This window comes from Pseudorasbora parva, chromosome 21 (assembly GCF_024679245.1).
Source record: "Pseudorasbora parva isolate DD20220531a chromosome 21, ASM2467924v1, whole genome shotgun sequence".
In the NCBI taxonomy this organism is placed as follows: domain Eukaryota; kingdom Metazoa; phylum Chordata; class Actinopteri; order Cypriniformes; family Gobionidae; genus Pseudorasbora; species Pseudorasbora parva.
This window is the reverse complement of record NC_090192.1, coordinates 21,967,170-21,988,061: the sequence shown is the minus strand read 5'-3', so window position 1 is coordinate 21,988,061 and position 20,892 is coordinate 21,967,170. Positions and strand designations below refer to the sequence as shown.

The following is a 20,892-nucleotide window of genomic DNA, read 5'->3' as shown; positions in this document are numbered from 1 at the left end:
AAAGCATTAGGTGAAAATCCTAATGGAGTAAATGGATGTCTATATAACACAAACTGAATCGTTAGATTTAAAGGGTTTATTTCCTCATAAAGATTCAGATGTTTGTCAAATCATAAATGACTAAAATAACACCTTTTAAACTATTATACTATTAACTATTAGTGTGTGTGTGTGTGTGTGTGTGTGTGTGTGTGTGTGTGTGTGTGTGTGTGTGTGTGTGTGTGTGTATATATATATATATATATATATATATAATCCCGTTATGTGGTTATTTACAAACCTTCTTCATGACTTAATTTCTTTCGGTGGACACAAAAGGTGTTTTGAAGAATATTCATCCATAAACTGAAAATCATTGTGCCAAAACTGTATTGGACCTCATTAGCTTTCATTGTAATCAACAGAAATACAATGAGGCATTTTTTCAAAATATCCACCGTTGTCTTCCACAGAAGATTAAACAGGTTTGGAACAACATGAGTGAGTAAATGAAAAGAAAGTTTTAATTTTTGGATGAACTATCGCTTTAATATATCTAGAAATGACGGCTAAAATGCTAAACGCATGTATTCCCCCAGAATGATTACATGGTTTATTGAGTCACTGAAGCATGTGAAACATAACACACACATTTAAATCTTTGTGGAAAGCTTTCCAGTTGGTTGCATGCTACTAAGTGTATCTAAAATGCAGTACATCTTTTTTTCATTTGCTTTTATGTTGTTGTTTTGTTTTTTTCCAAAGGGAAATAAAGAATGGAGGGAAACCACCTAGGCACTTAAAAAAAAAAAAAAAGTGAATTTTCTGAAAAACACCTTGAATATTTTAACACTCATTTCATCACTGGTGTTTCATTTTCAGATTGTGAATGAGACTGCCCATATCGGATCTGGTGAACATTAAGGCATGTATTAACTCAAAGGTGTTGCAATGCGTCTGCAGAGAAGCAACTTTCCTCTGGGTGCCGTGAGCATCAGTCAAACATAATCTATTATTACTAGAACAAATAAGAGAAGAGGAAGGCAGACGTGTTGAATGTTACAGAGACAGACATCCAAATAAAGCTTAAAATCTTGGCTGCATTTGAATGCAAAACAGTCACTTGTTGGGAATGTGTTTGTCATTGTAAGATTCTTCCTCTCCATTCTCTTTTCAAGAACAGGCGCCGGCTCATTTGGTTTAATTTACAATCTCAGACGTTTTTTTGTTTTGTTTGTTTTTTTAACAGAGATATTCCTAAGCATGATGAAGAGTGCCCCTGAAGGCTTTTTCATAAACTTGACATCATTTTCCTATTGTTAAATTTCAATTCAGTTTCAGAATTTTAATTGTCATAGAACAGGATGCAGAATTACAATGCAGATTAGGCTTGGGCGGTATCCAAATTTTGATACCGTCAAACCTCCTCCCTATTTTACCTCGGTATACGGTATTACCGTGAATAATTAAAACCATATATATATATATATATATATATAGGCCTATATTTTTATTTTATTTTTTACATTTGAGCCCCTGCCCCTGAGAAACTCTCTGCACGTTTTATGCTTACCGTTATGAGACAATTGTCAGACAATTGACTTTTTTTTGTGTGGAGTTAATCATGAACTCCACATGATTTTTGTGGAGTTCATGCTTATTGCTTACATTGCCAGCTGTGTGACAAAAGGCTTCGGCAATATTACAGCATAGTCCGAGGGTGCGCTCGGTTTTTCATCCACTTAGCAGTGAGGATGGTGGTTTCGGATATGCGCCCTTAGGTTCAAGGTATTTCCATCTCTCGCGGTCATCTTTTTGTTGCACAATTTGCAAATTGCCTCGTCTGTATTTACCGTCAAAACCCCAAATACTTCCAAACTGCAGAAGTTGTGTTCTTTTTCGATAATAACTCAGTGCCCGACTCGCCGTCTTTTCCCCTCTCTCTCTCTCTCTTTCTTATCCACGCTGTCACAACAACGCATACACATATTTAGGCATTTAATAAATAAATAGTATTTAATATGTAAATAGTTTAATTAGTTCAACTTATTAAATATTTAATAATTAATTGTTGATCAGCAATATGTAAGTTGATCTGTTTTTTTTGTTTTTTTTGACGGTTTGACGGTATTGAAACTGATACCGTTGCTATTTTTAGATCCCGCGGTATACCATTTTACCGTATTACCGCCCAAGCCTAATGCAGATTCAAATGTAGGTAGAATTACAGTGATCTGAAATGTAAAGAAATTCATGCAACAGTATTTTAACTAGCACAGCAGTTTGTCCTGCCATACTTTGAACAGGGCCAGCGAATGGAGGGATGCTTCAACAACTGTAACATCCCACTGCAAAAAAAAAAAAAAAACGTAGTATTTTTTACTTAGTATTTTTGTCTAGTTTCTAATCCAAACTAAAAATTCTTAAAAGAAGTAGTATTTACTAGACAAGCAAAGATTTTTTTGTTTTAATATTATTTTGCTTACCTCACTGGCGGATTATTTTGCTTATTTTAAGCAAAAACTCTAAAATAATTTTGAGTTATTTCCCCCCCAAAACAAGACATACATTTTACTTGTCTAGTAAATGTTTCTTAATGTAAGAATTTGTAGAAATTTTGACTAGAAACAAGACAAAAATACTAAAAAAGAAAAGCATTTTTTGCAGTGCCCTAGATGCTACTCCACCAATCACAACGGCCAGCAATCTTTTTAATCCCTGCATCATACGTTCATTCGTTTTTGTTTTTACATTCATGGGTCTACATGTGGGCTTTCCTTTCCACTGATTGGGCAACCAAAGATAAAACCGTAACGAGTCGTCAGTGACAAATCGGCCAGCGCGGAGTGGTGAAGACACGGTACAGGAGATGCAAGGTTGTTCATATTTCTGAAACAAACACCTATAATAGCCTATTGCTCTGGCGCCCTATGTTGACACATAGAAGAAAGCCCTTTTGGTTGACCAATCAGTGGAAGTGGCCTTTCATTCCTGCCCACATGTAGAGATCGCTGTTTACAACGCAGTGCGGTGTAGTAACGCTGTTGTGTGATCGAGACCTCAGCTCAGACGAGGAAGCGGTTCCTTTCTGCTTTCGTTTCATTTGATGTTTCTCATATGTAATAGAAATGGCAGCTCTTATCAGTTGGTCACCGTGGTGGTAGCATCAGTGCGACCTCTAACAAAATTTAGTCGCACCAGCAGGAAAAAATGTCACAGTCTGGAGCCCTGAGTCAACATAAATTAATTCGCTGAATAAATAACAATTACAGATATTTTTTTTTGTTTTGATTTAGCTACTGTTGTCTATCATGAGAAGTAATGTTTTGGACACGAGGAAAAGAGAGACCTGGCCGCGGTGCTCGGGTCACGCTTAACTTTGCCCTGATAGACTGTTGACATTGTTTTATTATTGTTGGATTATCAACTGGCTGCTACTGAGGGGGAAAGAAATTATAATCATTAATTACGGAGGATTTGCCTGTCAAGCTCACACTTACTGTGTTGCCACACAAATCGTTGGTCGTATTACCCTCAAAGGGAAATGCCAGGACTTCTCTGACTGCTGACTTTATCAAATGATGGAGGTTGTAGTGCAGTGCATGCTAAATTTCTATGGCGAATGTAATTGAGATGCTTTTTTTCTGTTGTTATGGCTCTGTTAGTGGGAGGCTACTTGTATTGTAAAATGAGAACAAAAAGTCATCAGCAATACAGATAGGGCTATTTAATATAGATTTTTTCTTCTTCAGTGTTAAGATATATTGTTCAGCAGGATGCTATCATTACTGCATCATCATCTGATGCAAATCATGTTAAACATTTCATGAAATGCATGCTCTGAGGCACACTATAACTGTTTGTCGATGCATAAAAACCTACGCCATAGAGTTTTGCTTTCAGCATACGCCCGCTGTTGACCTACGAGGCCTGCTGTCTTTACACATTGCTCTTAGATTGTGACCTTAAAAGATCAATAGACTGCTGAATACTAGCAGCTACTGGCGCTTTACAATGCGATCTGTATCCCACTCATGACGTAGAAGCTCACCTCCCCAGAGAAAGCCTGGCCGTTGAGGAGATGCTCAGAGCCCTGTCCATCCTCACTGCCAAAGTGTAACCTGATCTCCTCGAGACGATGGCTGTACGTCATTGGTCCTCCCGAGATGTTCACCAGGTGCTCTTTGTCCAGTCGGAGAGATACATGGCGACCAGTGTTGTACATCGTCCCTCCCACCTTTAGGGAAAAAAAATAAATAAAACAGATATGGATATAAAATTAAACCGAGACCTACTAATCAAATTAAAAGAAAAGCTAAAACGACCAATGGCATGTCTAGACTTCTTATTGAGGCTACATGTGGGGCACAGACTTGTCTAATTCATAATGTGCTTGTCTTAGAAAAGGTTATGTGCTAAATGAGCTAGAAAGGGTGCTGAGTTTAAAACCAGATGGCATCCAGCTGCACATTAACTGCTCTTTGTTGGTTTTAGCTAAAAAACAACGACAACAACAACATGTTTTCCACTCTAATTTAAAACAAAATGACACTATCTGGTTTTACTGAAGGTCCAGCCTCTGATTTGTGTGATAAATTTGGGGGGAACCCGAGTTTGCTAATCAAATTTTAGGGGTGGATAGAGCCATCCCAGACCACCCATCTGGACAAGTCCATGTAAAAGAATATCTTAAGATTTCTGATTCATATCACAGGTGTTGATTTTTATGAAAACTAACAGTTTTCAACTTTGTTATAAGGACATTAAAAATGTCTAAAACTTTTATCATATTGTTGTTACATTATTTCATCTAGACCCAGACTTTCAATGTGAAAATATGGAAATTTATGAATTATTATACATATTTAAAACTATCTTGATTTTTAAAAAATGGGCATGTGAAGTACATAGTTTCAACATTTATTATGTTTAAAAATGTTCATAATTTTTCAAAAAAGTTTACCAAAAGCTTGCGTATCCTTTTATGAAGCTAAATAATACTAATATTTTATGATTTATCATTTTTAATCAAGCTGTAGTGAGTGTGAAAACTTTTTTTGTGTGTGTGTGTGTGTATTTAAGATAAATGTGAGCTTTAAAATTGTAGTCTTCAATTTAGTTCTAAAAAGATAATTGAAATGTACTTTCCATCACTTCATTTCCACCCCTAAATGCTAATGAAAGTATAATAAGTGTGTTTTAAGAGTATATTTTCTAAAAGTCTACAGGATCAGCAGTGCCTAAAGCTGAAGAAACGCCTCTGCATCGAATCATTTTACTGAAAAACAGATAGTGGTCTGTAATTAAATTATATTCTCCTTCTCGATGATACTGTAACATGTAAAAACGCAAAGATGATGGTGTGTGACAGAATGAAAACAAAAGAAGTGTGTCCTCAGAGCTGAAGAAAGGAAGAATCTCCTTGGAATCGATTAGATCTGAGACTTTAAGAGAGCATGGAGATACAACAACCACGGATAGCTATCTTTATCAGTGTATCTTCTCATTTATTTATATTCAGGAGTTGTTCCAAAGTGAGCCATTGAAATTCCAAACACAATTCTAGAAGGCTTCCATGCTACTAAGTATCTTGTCTTTCTTTTTTGCCTATCTCTTCCTCTCTCTCTCTTTCTTTCTTCCTGTCTTTTTTGTCTGTCTCTCTCTTTTTTCTTTTACGACTTTGCCTTCAAAATGATTTTCCCTCGCCAAATTCCCAAAGAAAGAGGCCTACCCACACATCGTAAATATTTTATAGATCCTCTGAAAAATCAATGATTTGTGTAGGATAGAGCGAAGAGGGGAGTAAGAGAGAGAGGGATATTGGGAAAAAGAGCGAGTGGGAATGGGAGGAGCAAAGACCATCCTTGAGAGAAAAAGGGTAAGTAAAGACAGTATATAGCTGCACTTTTAAAGGATCTGCACAGTTACCTCTGGGTGCTGGACTCGTCTGAGAAAAGGGCAAGACATTTGAAAAACCCTGAAGAGGTCATCTCTCAATGATTATTCATGAACTAGTGATGGCAAGGGAGACGAACTAAAAAAATAGTAAAAAAAGACTCATTGTGCAGTTTCACTGAAGAAAATCCCTTTCTGTCATACATAAGGTGCGTTTACATGGAGCACTGTAATCGGTTTAAAAGTCCAATCCAAATAAAAATGCTCCATATAAACACCTCAATCGGAATAAAAATGCCCAAACCTGACCCGATTACTTTTGAGTGTGCGTCCATATATGACGTGATACACTGCACGCACCTTCACCACTGAAGAGCTCACGCAGGCTATAATGTTGAGAGGAAAGGTACGTTTTCTGAGGGGTAAACTTTTTATTTCGTTAGAAGTTATGAAGATAATGTTGGCATAATGACACAGATGTAGCCTGGCTACATCTTCTCATCTTGACAGTGTTTGTCCCAGGCACTTTTTACTTCAACTGCGCCTGACAGAAGAATTTATTTTTTGTGAGATGATTGCACTTTACAACAAATAAATAGCTTTTATAAAACCGTATAAGTCCTGGTGGTCGTTGAGAGTTGCTATGGCATCTGTGAACACATTCAGCTGCTGGAGAGGACTGCGTCAACATTTCTGAAGCGGCAGACAAACTGCTCTGTGATGATTGCGACAAAGTCAGCACATGTAAACCCCAGATCGGCTTAGATTACGTCTCATGTAAACAGTGTGATGGATTGGGGCTGAGTCTCAGTCAGGTTAGTTTGTTTGTGTATTCTATTTTAATTTAAATCAGTTTTTTGTTTGCAGTAAGGAAATAAAACTCACAACAATATTATTTTGGGTTTAATAGACTTTATTTAAACTTTCGTTTGGAGTTAAGTGCGCACACTCTTTAACGAGTAGTTGGAGTTTATTCTTACCCTTCTTTTGTTTGTCTGTTTTGTTATGGCTGAGTCCCGTGAGCTGGTGCGCCGTCTAAAGGGGTTCGGGCGGAAACACTGGACATATATATACTGTTCCGGCCCGTAATCTAGCCGCACCATTCCTGGTTCTGCCTGGGGGGGAGGACTCCAAGAACTCTTCCTCTTGTTTTGATATATATAGGAAGTAAATTCATAAAGTGGAGTAATGTGACGAAGTGTTATTTAATGTATTTGTTTCCAGTTTTGTTTGATGTTTTCATATGTTTGTATTTTGTGTAATGGCCATTATTTGTGTATCTGTTTTCCCCTTTTGGTGTTAATTGGTGCTGGCCACCAATGTATCAAGGTATGTCTGGTGTTTGTAAGTGTAAGTGTTGTTCTGTGAGGGAACGGGTCCTGTAGTCCTTAGACCTCTGTTGTATTTCTTTTTAGAGGCAGATACAGAGACTTACGTTTATTGTATAAGTTGTTTTGTTGTTTTTTTCTCTTATATTTTGGTTTAGCCCAGTTAGGTTAACATTTGCTTTGTATTTTGTTAATCCTATTCTGTTGCAATAAACCCCTAAACGCTAGTATTAGCCTGCTGCCTCCATGTTCTTTATCCGTTTACTGGCCACATCTATCACAATTGGTGGCAGTGGTGGGATGTGCCAGTAGGGGGCAGCAGTAAGTTGGTTTCCCCTCTCCTGTCATTGGTCAAAATGGGGCCGAAGAAAGCCGTGAAGGGCGACGAGATGGCCGTATCCGCAACGGGAGGTGTTGAGGCTGAAGTTCCCCTAGTTTTAGGTGACTCACAGAATGTTACCGTAGAGGAGTTACGAGACATGTTCCGGGCACATATGAAAATGCAGCAAGATAGAGATGAACGACTAGACCAGGAAACTGCACGGCAAGAGAATAGATGGAAGGCTTTGCAACATCAGTTCAGGCAGCTTCAGGACGAAGTGCACACAAGAACGACACCAATTTCTCCCCCGGGTCTTCAGTACACCCCTTTGAATCAAGAGAGTGAGCAGGGAGATGTGCGGGGGTCGTCAGCCGTTGGGAGTCAAGTTGTAGAACAGGCAAGGGCTATGACTGAACCACGTCTACAGCCACTTAATGAGGACGATGACGTGGAGCATTTCCTTACTACCTTCGAGCGGATAGCCACAGCGTGTCGCTGGCCGAGAACGGATTGGGCCGTGAGGTTAGTACCGCTGCTTACTGGCAAAGCTCGTAGTGCTTATGTGAACATGGATATTAATGAATCTCTTGTCTATGATTGTGTGAAATCAGCAGTTCTAAAGAAATATGACATTAACCCAGAGACCTATCGTTTGAGGTTTCGGTCTGCAGATGTTGGAGCTGATGAGACCCCTAAGGAGCTCTATGTGCGTCTTAAGGACACTTTTAACAAGTGGGTTCAGCCCCAGGATCGGAGTAAGGAGGAAGTTACGGAGGTAATCATTATGGAGCAATATCTCCGTGTGCTTGCCCCAGAGCTGCAAACATGGGTTAAGGAGCATAACCCGGATTCGGCGGCAAAGGCTGCAGAACTGGCAGATGTGTTTGTTGCAGCACGACGAAGAGGTCAACCCTGGACTTACCACCAATGGAAAGCATTCAAAGACCCCAAGCGACCCAGTAAGAGATCTGTATCACCAATGAAGACGAATGTAATGGCAGGTAAGTCTGTGGGTGATAATGGTGGCCTTATTAGTGGGAACCCAAGATTTAACACCAAGGTTATTGTGTGCTATCAGTGTGGGCAGGAGGGACATACTAAGCCTAGGTGCCCTAATAAGCCTTCCACGCATGCAAATCTCTGTGGGGTACCTAGACCTGAAGACCCTACTTGTAGGGCGAATGTTTCTTTGCATCATGTGACCGTGTGTTTGAATGGGCAGGAAGTGAGTGCTTTAGTGGATACTGGGAGTATGCAGACACTGGTCAAGTCGGAATTAGTTCCAGCCCATCTGTGGAAACATACATCTCCGGTGGCGATTAAGTGTGTTCATGGCGATGAAAGGTATTATCCTACAGCTGATGTTTATGTGACTGTGCAGGGACAGACTTATCTGCTGGAAGTGGGCCTATCACCTGAGTTGCCTTATCCGATGGTTCTGGGTCAGGATCTTCCGGTTTTATGTGATCTCCTTCCTTTGCAGGCTTGTAATGCAGCTGTGACACGGGCCATGGCTAAGACTAGTGAGGAGGAGGTAGGAGTACTTGGGTCCTTACCTTTTTTTGAGGCAGACCTTGAAGGAAAGCCAGGAAAGTCTCGGAAGTCCCGGAGTCAGAGGAAGTGTGAAAAGTTTCGACGGGTTGTGGTGAGTGAAAGGGAGTCTGCCCCTGAGAATACTTTGGGATATAAAGTACCTCGAGACATAGTACAGTTGCAGAAACATGACGACACAATTGGTCCCCTGTACAAGTTGGTAGAGAAGGGAACACTGGCTGGACAGGCAGAGGTGAGAGTCAGTCAGGGAATTTTTTTTTCCTGCAAGGGTGTTTTGTTTCGGAAACGTAGTTCAGAGCATCAGTTGGTAGTCCCCAGGGAGGGTAGAGAACTAGTCCTTTCTTTGGGTCATTCGGTACCTTGGTCAGGTCATTTAGGTAGGCATAAGACAACTGCACGTATCCTTCGGCACTTTTATTGGCCAGGCATGAGAAGGGACATAGCTGTCTACTGTAGAACTTGTCCGCAATGTCAACAGACCTCCCTGAGGGTTCCTCCTAGAGCACCTCTTGAGCCTCTCCCCATTATTGGGGTACCCTTTGATCAGTTGGGCATGGATATTGTAGGACCCTTAGAGAAGACCAAGGCAGGCAACCGTTACATGTTGGTCGTTACAGACTACGCCACAAAATATCCTGAAGTTTTCCCCCTCAAATCCATCAAGGCGAGAGTAGTAGCATGTTCCCTCATACAATTATTCTCCAGAGTGGGGTTTCCTAAAGCTATTCTTACAGACCAAGGGTCTAACTTTATGTCAGAACTGTTGAAACAGGTGTATAAACTATTGGGTATAAAAGGAATAAGAACCACCCCGTATCACCCACAGACTGATGGCTTAACCGAACGCTTTAACCAAACGCTGAAACAAATGCTGCGCAAGTTTGTCACAGACAAAAGTGATGATTGGGATCAGTGGCTCCCATATCTGCTTTTTGCCTACAGGGAAGTTCCCCAGATCTCAACTGGATTTTCCCCGTTTGAATTATTGTATGGACGGGAGGTTCGGGGACCGTTGATGCTGTTGAAGGACATGTGGAATGGGGAACAAGACCGTGTAAGTCACACTAATGTTGTTGACTATGTTGTTCAGATGCGGGAGAAGCTGGAAGCCATGAGTGTGTTGGCCCATGAGCATATGGCAGAGGCACAGAAACGACAAAAGACCTGGTATGACCAGAAAGCCAGAACACGGAACTTTGAGCCAGGCAATCAGGTATTGGTGATGCTGCCCACTGATGCGAGCAGGTTAACTGCCAAATGGCGTGGTCCGTTTGAAGTGGTGAGGAAGTTAGGGCCGGTTACATATGAAGTTGCCACCCCTGGTCAGAAGCGTTCGAAGTGGACTTTACATGTTAACCTACTCAAAGAGTGGTTTGCTAGACCAAGGGATGCAGAAGGGGTGTTCCTGATCCGGAAGGTAGAAGATGAGGAAGAGGTGGAGGCTCAGTATCTACCAGTTCCATCTCCTTCTAGTCTATCCCTGAGTCACCTGACCCAAAGTCAACAGTTTGAAATCCAAAGACTGTGTGATTCCCAAGTGTTCCAGAAGAGGCCGGGCCATACCAGCTTAGTTGAGCATGATATTGTGCTTCGAGAAGGAGCGAGTCCAAAACGCCTGAGCTATAGAATACCCGAGCGCCTCTTGGAAGCTTTGCGCAAGGAGTTAGATGAAATGCTAGCCATGGACATTGTGGAACCCCCAAGAAGTGAGTGGTGCAGCCCAGTGGTGTTGGTGCCCAAAAAGGATGGCAGCCTACGGTTTTGCATTGACTTTAGGTATCTTAACTCAGTGTCAAAGTTTGATTCTTATCCGACCCCAAGAATCGATGACCTCATTGACCGTTTGGGTAAAGCCAACTATTTAACCACTATAGACTTGGCTAAAGGTTACTGGCAGGTCCCGTTGAGTGCAAGGTCCCGGGAACTCACGGCATTCCGGACCCCCTGGGGTCTTTATCATTTTTGCAAGATGCCCTTTGGCCTTCATGGGGCTGCTGCAACTTTCCAGCGGCTCATTGATCAGGTACTTGCTGGTTTGACTGACTTTACAGCTGCTTACTTGGACGACATTGTTGTTTACAGTTCAACTTGGGAAGAGCATCTGCAGCATATGGAAGTGGTTATTAACCAGATTCGATCGGCTGGGCTCACCATCAATCCTTCCAAGTGTTCCATCGCCAGGGCAGAGACTGAGTACTTGGGGTATGTGATTGGCCGTGGGGTTATGAGACCTCAAGTTCAAAGAATCCAGGCAATACAGAATTGCCCCAAGCCTCAGACAAAGTCGCAGATAAGATCTTTTCTCGGAATGGCAAATTGGTACAGGCGGTTCGTACCCAACTTCTCTGTGAGGGCAGCTCTCCTTACAGATTTGACAAGGAAAAACTGTCCGAACCAGATTCGGTGGACGGAGGAAGCAGAGCGGGCTTTTCAGGATATTAAGAATGCGCTGTGTCTGGGGCCAGTCTTAAGTTGTCCTGATTTTGATCAGTCCTTTGTATTGCAAACTGATGCATCAGATGTTGGAGTAGGAGCCGTTCTTCTTCAGGGGACGCAAGAAGATCGACATCCTGTAGCTTATATCAGTCGCAAGTTATTCCCCAGAGAAGTGCGGTACTCTACAGTGGAAAAGGAATGTTTGGCAGTAAAATGGGCCCTTGATACATTCAAGTATTATCTTCTTGGACGTGAGTTTGTGATTGAGACTGACCATAAAGCATTGCAGTGGATGAACCAGATGAAAGATTCGAATGCCAGGATTACACGCTGGTATCTGTCTATCCAGCCATATCGGTTTTCCATTCAGCATGTCCCAGGCCGAGACAATGTGATGGCGGACTTTCTTTCCCGCCTGCCGGCGTGAAACCAGAAGTGGGGGAGTGTGTGATGGATTGGGGCTGAGTCTCAGTCAGGTTAGTTTGTTTGTGTATTCTATTTTAATTTAAATCAGTTTTTTGTTTGCAGTAAGGAAATAAAACTCACAACAATATTATTTTGGGTTTAATAGACTTTATTTAAACTTTCGTTTGGAGTTAAGTGCGCACACTCTTTAACGAGTAGTTGGAGTTTATTCTTACCCTTCTTTTGTTTGTCTGTTTTGTTATGGCTGAGTCCCGTGAGCTGGTGCGCCGTCTAAAGGGGTTCGGGCGGAAACACTGGACATATATATACTGTTCCGGCCCGTAATCTAGCCGCACCATTCCTGGTTCTGCCTGGGGGGGAGGACTCCAAGAACTCTTCCTCTTGTTTTGATATATATAGGAAGTAAATTCATAAAGTGGAGTAATGTGACGAAGTGTTATTTAATGTATTTGTTTCCAGTTTTGTTTGATGTTTTCATATGTTTGTATTTTGTGTAATGGCCATTATTTGTGTATCTGTTTTCCCCTTTTGGTGTTAATTGGTGCTGGCCACCAATGTATAAAGGTATGTCTGGTGTTTGTAAGTGTAAGTGTTGTTCTGTGAGGGAACGGGTCCTGTAGTCCTTAGACCTCTGTTGTATTTCTTTTTAGAGGCAGATACAGAGACTTACGTTTATTGTATAAGTTGTTTTGTTGTTTTTTTCTCTTATATTTTGGTTTAGCCCAGTTAGGTTAACATTTGCTTTGTATTTTGTTAATCCTATTCTGTTGCAATAAACCCCTAAACGCTAGTATTAGCCTGCTGCCTCCATGTTCTTTATCCGTTTACTGGCCACATCTATCACAACAGTCCACTGAATCTTTCAATCGGAATTATTTTAATCGGAATGACGATCAAGTGTGCATGTAAACGTGGCTATAGTGAACTGAGATGTTTCTACTACTATCCAACAACAGCGCCAAATGCACCTCAGTTATGCGTTTTATTTTTCCAAAATGTGAGCATTTGTTCATTATTGATGGCCAGTCTATGCGTTGCTGACCATCTTTGTAACACTGTTTATGCATGAATGTTTTATTTGAGATATATGTATGTGGGGGTTTATTTACTACTTGATGTGCACCCAGATGATTTCAAATATCAGATGGAAAAACAGATTACTACACACCTACCACAGCAAGCCCAGTACAGATTTTACCCGAAGCTATAAAGATCATAACTTGGAGAACGTACTTGACTTTCTTGACTTCATGCTCTGGGATTCTCAAAAACATTAGTCTGTGTATTGTTTCATCTCCGCATTTTAATTTTCCCAAATGCATTGAGCTGTTTCACCTCATAATTTGTATTAATGAATTCAAAATCATGCTAGTAAATGCTCTGCTGCACTTTAATTTGTTGATCCCACAATTCTATGAATGACACATCGCATTGCTCTGAATTAAAAAACATTTTTGAATTAAACTTTAGTTGATGTGCCATTATACCTGACATCAAGTACCAACACAGGAATAAATTGCATTTCAAAATATATCAAAAATAGAAAACCGCACCTCTGTAATATTTTCTGATTAATTTTATTACAGTGTTTTGATCAAATAAATGCAGCGTTACTGAGCAAGTGAAACTTCTTTCTAAGACGCAAGGAAAACCCTTAACAGTCTATGCACGCCTGTGTTTAAATATCAAATAATTACATAACAGCAGCTCTAAAGCTTTCCTTCTGGACTGCTCTGTAGCCATAACCATTCCAGGATTCTTATGTAAAGATCACATAAGCGTGGGTTGACTTTATGAAACATTGTTTCCGATAGCAAAAGCCAAAGGTCAGTTTTTAGATGCTGGTAATACTCTCTGATCAGGTAATCATGTTTGCATGCTTTAAAATTAATATCATACATTATTATAATGTGCCAGTGGGGCATAAAGACATTAGAGAAGCACGTGCTCCATCAAGGTGATCCTGAGATTCTGTAAAGATTTGAAAAGCTGAATATAAACCAATTTATTTCACTGTCTCCAATGTACTGTATCGGTCAGTATAAGTAACCCTCACTGAACAATGCATCGCTCAGAAAACTGGAATTCAGCAACACAAACAAACAACAGGGGTTGCATTATATTTCTTATGCATGATCATCTTTCATTTTAATTGTGCAACATCATATAAATTTATGTTTTTGTTTCAGCACGTTTATTACAAATAATCTCCCATTTCTGTCTGCAATATGGGGAAAAGCTAGCCTGGATGCCAGCCGAACTTAGCCCCGCCCACAACATTTTTAGGTCGGGCAATTCGGTCTGGCATTGCTCCATAGAGGAGTAATTATCTCCGAACAGAAACTGTTTGGACCAATGAAATCATCAGGGCGGGCTTTAGACGATGACGGACAGATGATAAACAGTAACGTAATCAGGCACGTCATCAAAGGGGCTTGGATTATATTTACTCGAATCCTAAACGGAGAGCTTGTTTGTATATACATTCACCTTCATAATTTCACTCAAAGATGATGATCATGTTGGGTAAGTACTCTGTGTATCAATAAATTATTTTATTTTTTTACAACACCGGCAAAGATTGTTTATTTCAGCGCGTGTGCAGACAGGGTTGCCAAGTTTTTACAACAAAAGCCGCCAACTACTAGCCCTAAACAATAGCTTCTCGGGGGGTTCTCCGGGGGAAAAAATGGTGTTTGGGGGGTAAAATGTGTGTTATTTTGGCAAGGTTGCCTGCTAAAATTCACACTTATGGGTCTATACATCACATAATAGTCGCTTCAACCCTTGGACATAGAAAACAACCACGGGGAAAAACGCGGACTTGGCAACACGGTGTTAGTTGAGCTCTGTCTGTTGACATTTGACAATGCGTCGCTTTGCTGCTCTGATTGGTTTGCTCCATTGGGCTGCGATTATGAGGCGTGTTTCAACCGAACCAGGAAAGACATCAATTGGATAGGCCTACAAAGGTCTATCCAATTGATGTCTTTCCTGGTTCGGTTGAAACACGCCTCATAATCGCAGCCCAATGGAGCATTTTCAGACTCATATTCTGACTACAATGAGTATGACCACGTCAGGCTAGGGAAAAGCTGCCTTAAAGGGTTACTTCACCAAAAAATGACAAGTCTGTAATTATTCACCCTCATGTTGATCCCAACCCATAAAACCTTAGAGAAGAAGAAACATATCTTAATCTGTGTACTGAAGATGAACAAAGGTCTTGCAGGTTTGGAACAACATTAGGGTGAGTACAGTTTTGCATTCAATTATGCATTCAAATATTATCCATCGTTGTTTGTATACTATTGCAAGTTAAAGCAAAATTATCTTATAGTACAAATGCACATTTGTACATTAAAAATGTACATATCAGCTTTATATTGTAATCTCACATGGCAGAATATTTCTTATTCCCGAGACATGTGACTCATAACAAATGCATACATGTACGCACAATTTTGATGCAATTTTAATCACATTTTTGGTTATTTCATGACTTAATAGGAATAGCTGACAGAACTACGCCTTCGCATGCTCGTAGTTTCCTTTCCGCTCTATTTGATGTGATATAGGCCTACAGCATGCTGCATTTGCACGTGATATTAAAGACTGTGCGCCATGAGCACAGTACATTTCTTTTTTTCTGACATATAGACTGATAACCTCTCATCTGACCACATATACTGAATCTGGACAATGCGCTTCTCTCAGCATCTCACAGAAGTGTCACCAGCTTTCACACACGTTCAAAATAAAAGTGGCATCGAAAAAACAGAATTACTATTGTTATTGTTTCTTTTGGTATTGTTTCGTTATTGCCTGCACACAACCCGACTCGCTCAACTCTTGCAACCCACCAGTTGAAAAACATTTACATTGTCTGCTGTTCACTGTTGTTCTGCTAAAGCGCATTCTGTAGGCCTACATTTCCACACTCGTTTGACTTGAGCCTGGCGCTGAGGTGAAGTTTGAGTGAGCGTCTGAAAAGTCTCACGTTTTTTCTTGTCTTCTTGTCTAAAGAGACGGTTCTGCGCTTAAACACAACTGTCACAAAAAAAAAAAAAAAAAAGAGACCATACAAACACAGTTGTGAGCGGGGTGGCCCAGCTTAGGTCAAGGGTGGCCAAGGCCATCCCTGGTCACCCCCTAGATTTGCCCCTTACTTTAAGTTAGATACAAGTGATTAATAATAAAGTATCTAACTATTTTACACTAACATTTTGAATGAAGAAAATGAACATACATTTTGACACCTGCATTTTGATTCAGCCGAAGCAAAGTTCACAAAAATGAATTGGATGTCTCAATGCTATAAAGGTTAAAACTACACACATACTGCACGCATACAAGTGAGAGAGTAACATTCCAGGGATTCTTTTCTCTCCTTTTATGTCAGCCTTTTATTTTGAACTTCTTGTTTTTTGCCCAGGGCTGTGTCCAAAACCTAAGCCAGCTACATTTCTGCCCATTCAGTCAATGACTAATCCAGACAGTGTTTTAGCATGACTGTACAGCCTTGAGAAACTGCTTCTAGACAGGCTTTCCAAGGAACGATAACATTGTGTCTAATGATCTAGAATAATTTAGTGGCTACAGTGCTCCACTCCAGAAGTGGAGACTTCGTTGGAATTTTGTTTTGACATTTATAAATACATTATCTCATTTCTTCAGACACTGTTTTAATTAATTCAACCAAGATCATTCAATTCATTCAAAGCTGTCTTGTTACCTTCCTACCTTTATATAATATATGCCAAAGTGCATTTTCACTAATCACTTGTTTAATTATTTGCTCATGTATTTATAGCCTCGCAGGTTTCCCTCTTCTAGGATTGCTTCAGGTGTGTTCTGTGAGTTTTGGTTCCATTAGTCTTGCTTTGAACTCTTGTCTGACTGTGTATTTTAGTATTATCTTGTGTTGGATCTAAATTTAGTACTGTATTTGGGTCCTTCCTCACAAGGTCATTCCCTGCATTGGATTGTTGTAAACTCCCAGCAGGTCTTGTGGTTTCAGCAGTAATGAGCACATTTTAACGCGGTTTCTGGCACCCTGTGAAGAAAATCAGGCTAAGACAATAATGCATTTGATTAAATGACAAGATTTTGTCCCCTTTCATTAAGGTGAAAGACTTCAATTTGATAAAAAAAAGGGGGGAAAAAAATCTCACATACTTCTGGCTCTGGATGTGCCAGAGTAAAAATAAGTGCACTCTCTAAATTGTCAAATTCATTTCAACAGAACCTTTTAGTCAAAGCAGTGACAAGATGCTGTTTAGTGACACCACACTTTTGAAGCCTTTTTAAACTAAGTTTACAACATCAAAATGAAAAAATGCCAAAGGAAAAAGGAAAGAGCAAAGAACAAAAGTTGCACTGAGCCTAAAAACAACGATCATGAATGATTGTGAAAATAAAGGTTCTGTCTCAGTTTGATTTCAGTCTAGAGCTTGTCCATTTTCAGGACTGTCCCATTGTCAAAAATCATTGTACTGCACTTGCCAGAGATATGATAATCATGTTTTATGAAGACTTTCAAATAATCAAATGATGGGTTAATGTAATGTCTTTTTTCAGTCTTTGATTTTGTTGTCCCTAATGTGCGTGAAACTTAGTTTACATAAGTTGTTATAACAAGATTAAAAACAACATAAGCCTTATTTTTATTTCTTCATTTATGCATGTCCTACAGTTTATTAAAAAATATGAAAGCTAAGCATGTGCTTTTTAAAATAAAAATGTAGGACAAGCACATAGCATTAACTACTTACTTTAACTTTAACACTTTGTAAAGTTATCTGCATGTACTTTAACAGTAATGAAAACGTAAAAACCATCTGTTTTATTGCATAACCGCGAAATTGCAATTATCATTGTCTTAGTGTTTAGTGGATCAAGGCCCTTTATAGTCTCCAATTTTATGTTCACTTTACTGTTTGATATCAGATAGGGAACAAGAGAGCGGAATTAGACAGTCAAAGATATCTGCATTGCTGTCTGCTGAATGTGCCCTCCCTCGGTGTTATACACACTTCCACACACATCCAGACAGACATGCCTGGTCTTTCCGATGCCCTGCCTCAATTATTTCCACCTCAGAGATATCTGCCTTCAAATCCGAGCGAGCTAAAAGGAGTTTGACTTTTTCACCCATGCATCCCTACACAATAATTCGAATTGAATTCTGAGACTCAGTTCAATTTAGAATTGATTAATTTCTCTAAATGGTCAGTAATGCCAATGCTGCTAGGTTTAATTGTTAACACGCAACTAAACGATGGATTACACAGTAGTCCCAGCATGCAAACCCATTGCATGTTGCAAAAATGATTCAGTAATAATGCAGCTAGCACACTTAAATGTGTCTTAAAAGGTTCTGCTAGCTGCACTGATTCACCAGACACATGTATCCTCCTTTTAAACAGTTTCCTTAATTGTCCCTAACATTTCAAGTCAGGCGTATCTGCTCACCCATTTACTCCCTCGATTGCTCTCTTTTATGCTGTTTGTATTAATTCACCATCAGGTTGCTCTTATGCTGACTGCCAGATATAGTTACTGTTTTCTGCTTACAAATTTTTACCAATTACAGTCCTACTAGAAAGCAATTTCTGGAATAAAATTTAGAAGTCCAGAGGTGATGAGTGTCTGAATACTTCTGAACACCACCAATAATGCACATCAAAACTACACTTTCAGAAAAAAAAGAACACACACTTCTTTACACCCTGCATGCAAAATTTGAACAGTGTAGTCCGATTCGCAAATAACCGACTCGTATTAACTATTTTTAGTTAATCAAAACAGAGTTCAAACAAAGACTGTCCTATTTACACCTTTATGATATTAAGCTGTAGCCACATTGGACCAGCACAGTTTGGAAAATGGATGATTCAGCTGCACCCATCATCATCTGGCACGACGAGGGAATTCATTTGGCACAACCCTCACAGTGCATTATAAGCATTCTCTAGCCAATTAGTACACATCCATTGTACACTCGTTATTGCGGTGCATTGTGGGATTGAATGAGTGCACTCGATAATGTCCACTATGGTTTCGGACACTACTACAAATGACTTTCCCCTTAAATAATTCCCTATTTAAGGGTATAGGGGCGATTTCAGACACAGCCAGTGTAGCTTGATTCCTTGATTATCTTTTAATGAATTAATAAAAAAGACAAATTCAAATTAGTCTCAAATAGTGAAGCTTCGAAATGAATTTTCACTGAAAGCAAAATGAAAGCTTTCTTAAACAAAAGTTTCAGTAATCATTTTTTTTTTTTTTTTTTTTTAAATTGGGGAATTAAATTTGATGTGCTATTCAGTGTGTCAAAGTAAAGTTCTTCAATAAAAAGCCAAGCCACCTTCAGGCAAACTAATTTCACATATTGCATTCAAAAGAATAATTTTGGTTTTCCTTCAGAATATTTTTGGTTGCTGAAATTTTGGTGCATCCCTTGTCTTAAAGGGGGGGGGGGGGGGGGTGAAATGCTGTTTCATGCATACTGATCTTTTTACACTGTTAAAGACTTAGAATCCCATACTAAACATAGACAAAGTTTCAAAAGTTAAGGTGGACGTTTGATGGGAGTATTTCTTTGTCAAAATTACTACTTCCGGTTAGTCATAAGTTTCAGCAAGTTTTTTTCGATCATGGGTCCACTTGACGTTAATAGGTCGGAATTTCCTTGTATGGGCCGTACGGGCAATTCTACCGGAAGAGCGTGAGAGAGAGAGGGAGAGTGCGAAAGCAACAGGCTACGCCCATCAAAGCGCTGGCTCGTAGGCTGCGCTGCACAGGTGATGTGACTTCAAGAAATTAACAATGTCACCAAAAAAGTGCGTTTTTGGTTGCCAGACCAAGACAGTCCTGTACAGATTGCCAAAAAACCTCGCGTTAAGGCAACATGGATGGAATTTGCTTTTCCAGATCAGCAACTGAGATGCGCAAAGGTTTATGTCTGTTCACTGCATTTCGGTGCAAACTGTTTCATAAACAAGGCCCAGTTCAACGCCGGATCTTCCGATCGCCTAATGCTGAAGGATGAAGCAGTCCCAACGATAAAGGTCCCAACGTTAGAACCGCAGGCGGTGAGTAAGACTGCTTCAAATGTCTGTGTTTTTGCCTATGCTCCAGTTATTATTTAGGTTTTGTTTATTTTATTCTTAGTTGTTAGTTTGTCTGTTATTTCTTGTTGTCTTGTCTAGAATCTTGTCTTGTGTGTGTGTGTGTGTTGGTTCCTGTCCTGAGCTATCCCTGGCCGCTATCTCCACTGCCTGACAACCAAGATGGGAGCGAATTCTGTGAGAGAACATCAAGCCTCATGTTCCTGGTGTTCCTGCCTGGATTGTTCCACCATCGCCTGGTGTTGCCTCCCAAGCTGTCCTAATTCGTTGTCTCCCTGGACTGGTCTCAGTGGTCTCACCCCCTTGCCTGTCGTCATGGTGTCTGTCCCCTGCCCTGCTGTTTGGACTGTCACTCATCCACTACCCTCTTGTGCCTTGTTGAAACTCTTGTTATTAAAGTGTCATTTATTGTTCACTCTGCATCTGGTTCCTCCATTTTCATATACTTGACATGAACAAAACCAGCCCGCTTACTACAATTGTCTACACACACACACACACACACGCGTAAACACACACACACACGTGCACAACTGCACTTCCCACATGTACACTTCAAAGACAAAAAATATGACGATATAATTCAAGTATAAATATGTAAATAACACAAGTCGCTAAGCATATTATATAGTTAGTGTATAACTTGTACCACATAGAGACGTCCTGCTCTAGTCGTTTTTGCTGCTGCTCCTGTTCAACTGCAGCCTCTGGGTCTGATTCCGGATCATAGATGTATGGCTGTATCTGATTAAAAGCCATATTTTTATTTTGAATAAAGTTTTTTTCCCGCTGTTAGGGATGACACAGCTTTACGACG

The 20,892-nt window shown here is 40.1% G+C and overlaps 1 protein-coding gene and 1 long non-coding RNA gene across 4 annotated transcripts in view; one reads left to right on the top strand and one right to left on the bottom strand.

Moving 5' to 3' along the window:
* ca10a (carbonic anhydrase Xa) overlaps positions 1–20,892 on the bottom strand; it is a 240,428-nt gene that overhangs the window by 27,588 nt on the left and 191,948 nt on the right. For all 3 annotated transcript variants that reach the window (XM_067429906.1, XM_067429905.1, XM_067429908.1), the window contains one exon: positions 4,031–4,216. In XM_067429906.1, coding sequence (XP_067286007.1) covers positions 4,031–4,216 — 186 coding nt within the window. The remainder of the gene's footprint in view (positions 1–4,030; positions 4,217–20,892) is intronic.
* Positions 1–20,892, top strand: part of LOC137055981 (uncharacterized) — a 184,015-nt gene that overhangs the window by 91,959 nt on the left and 71,164 nt on the right. The window lies entirely within an intron of this gene.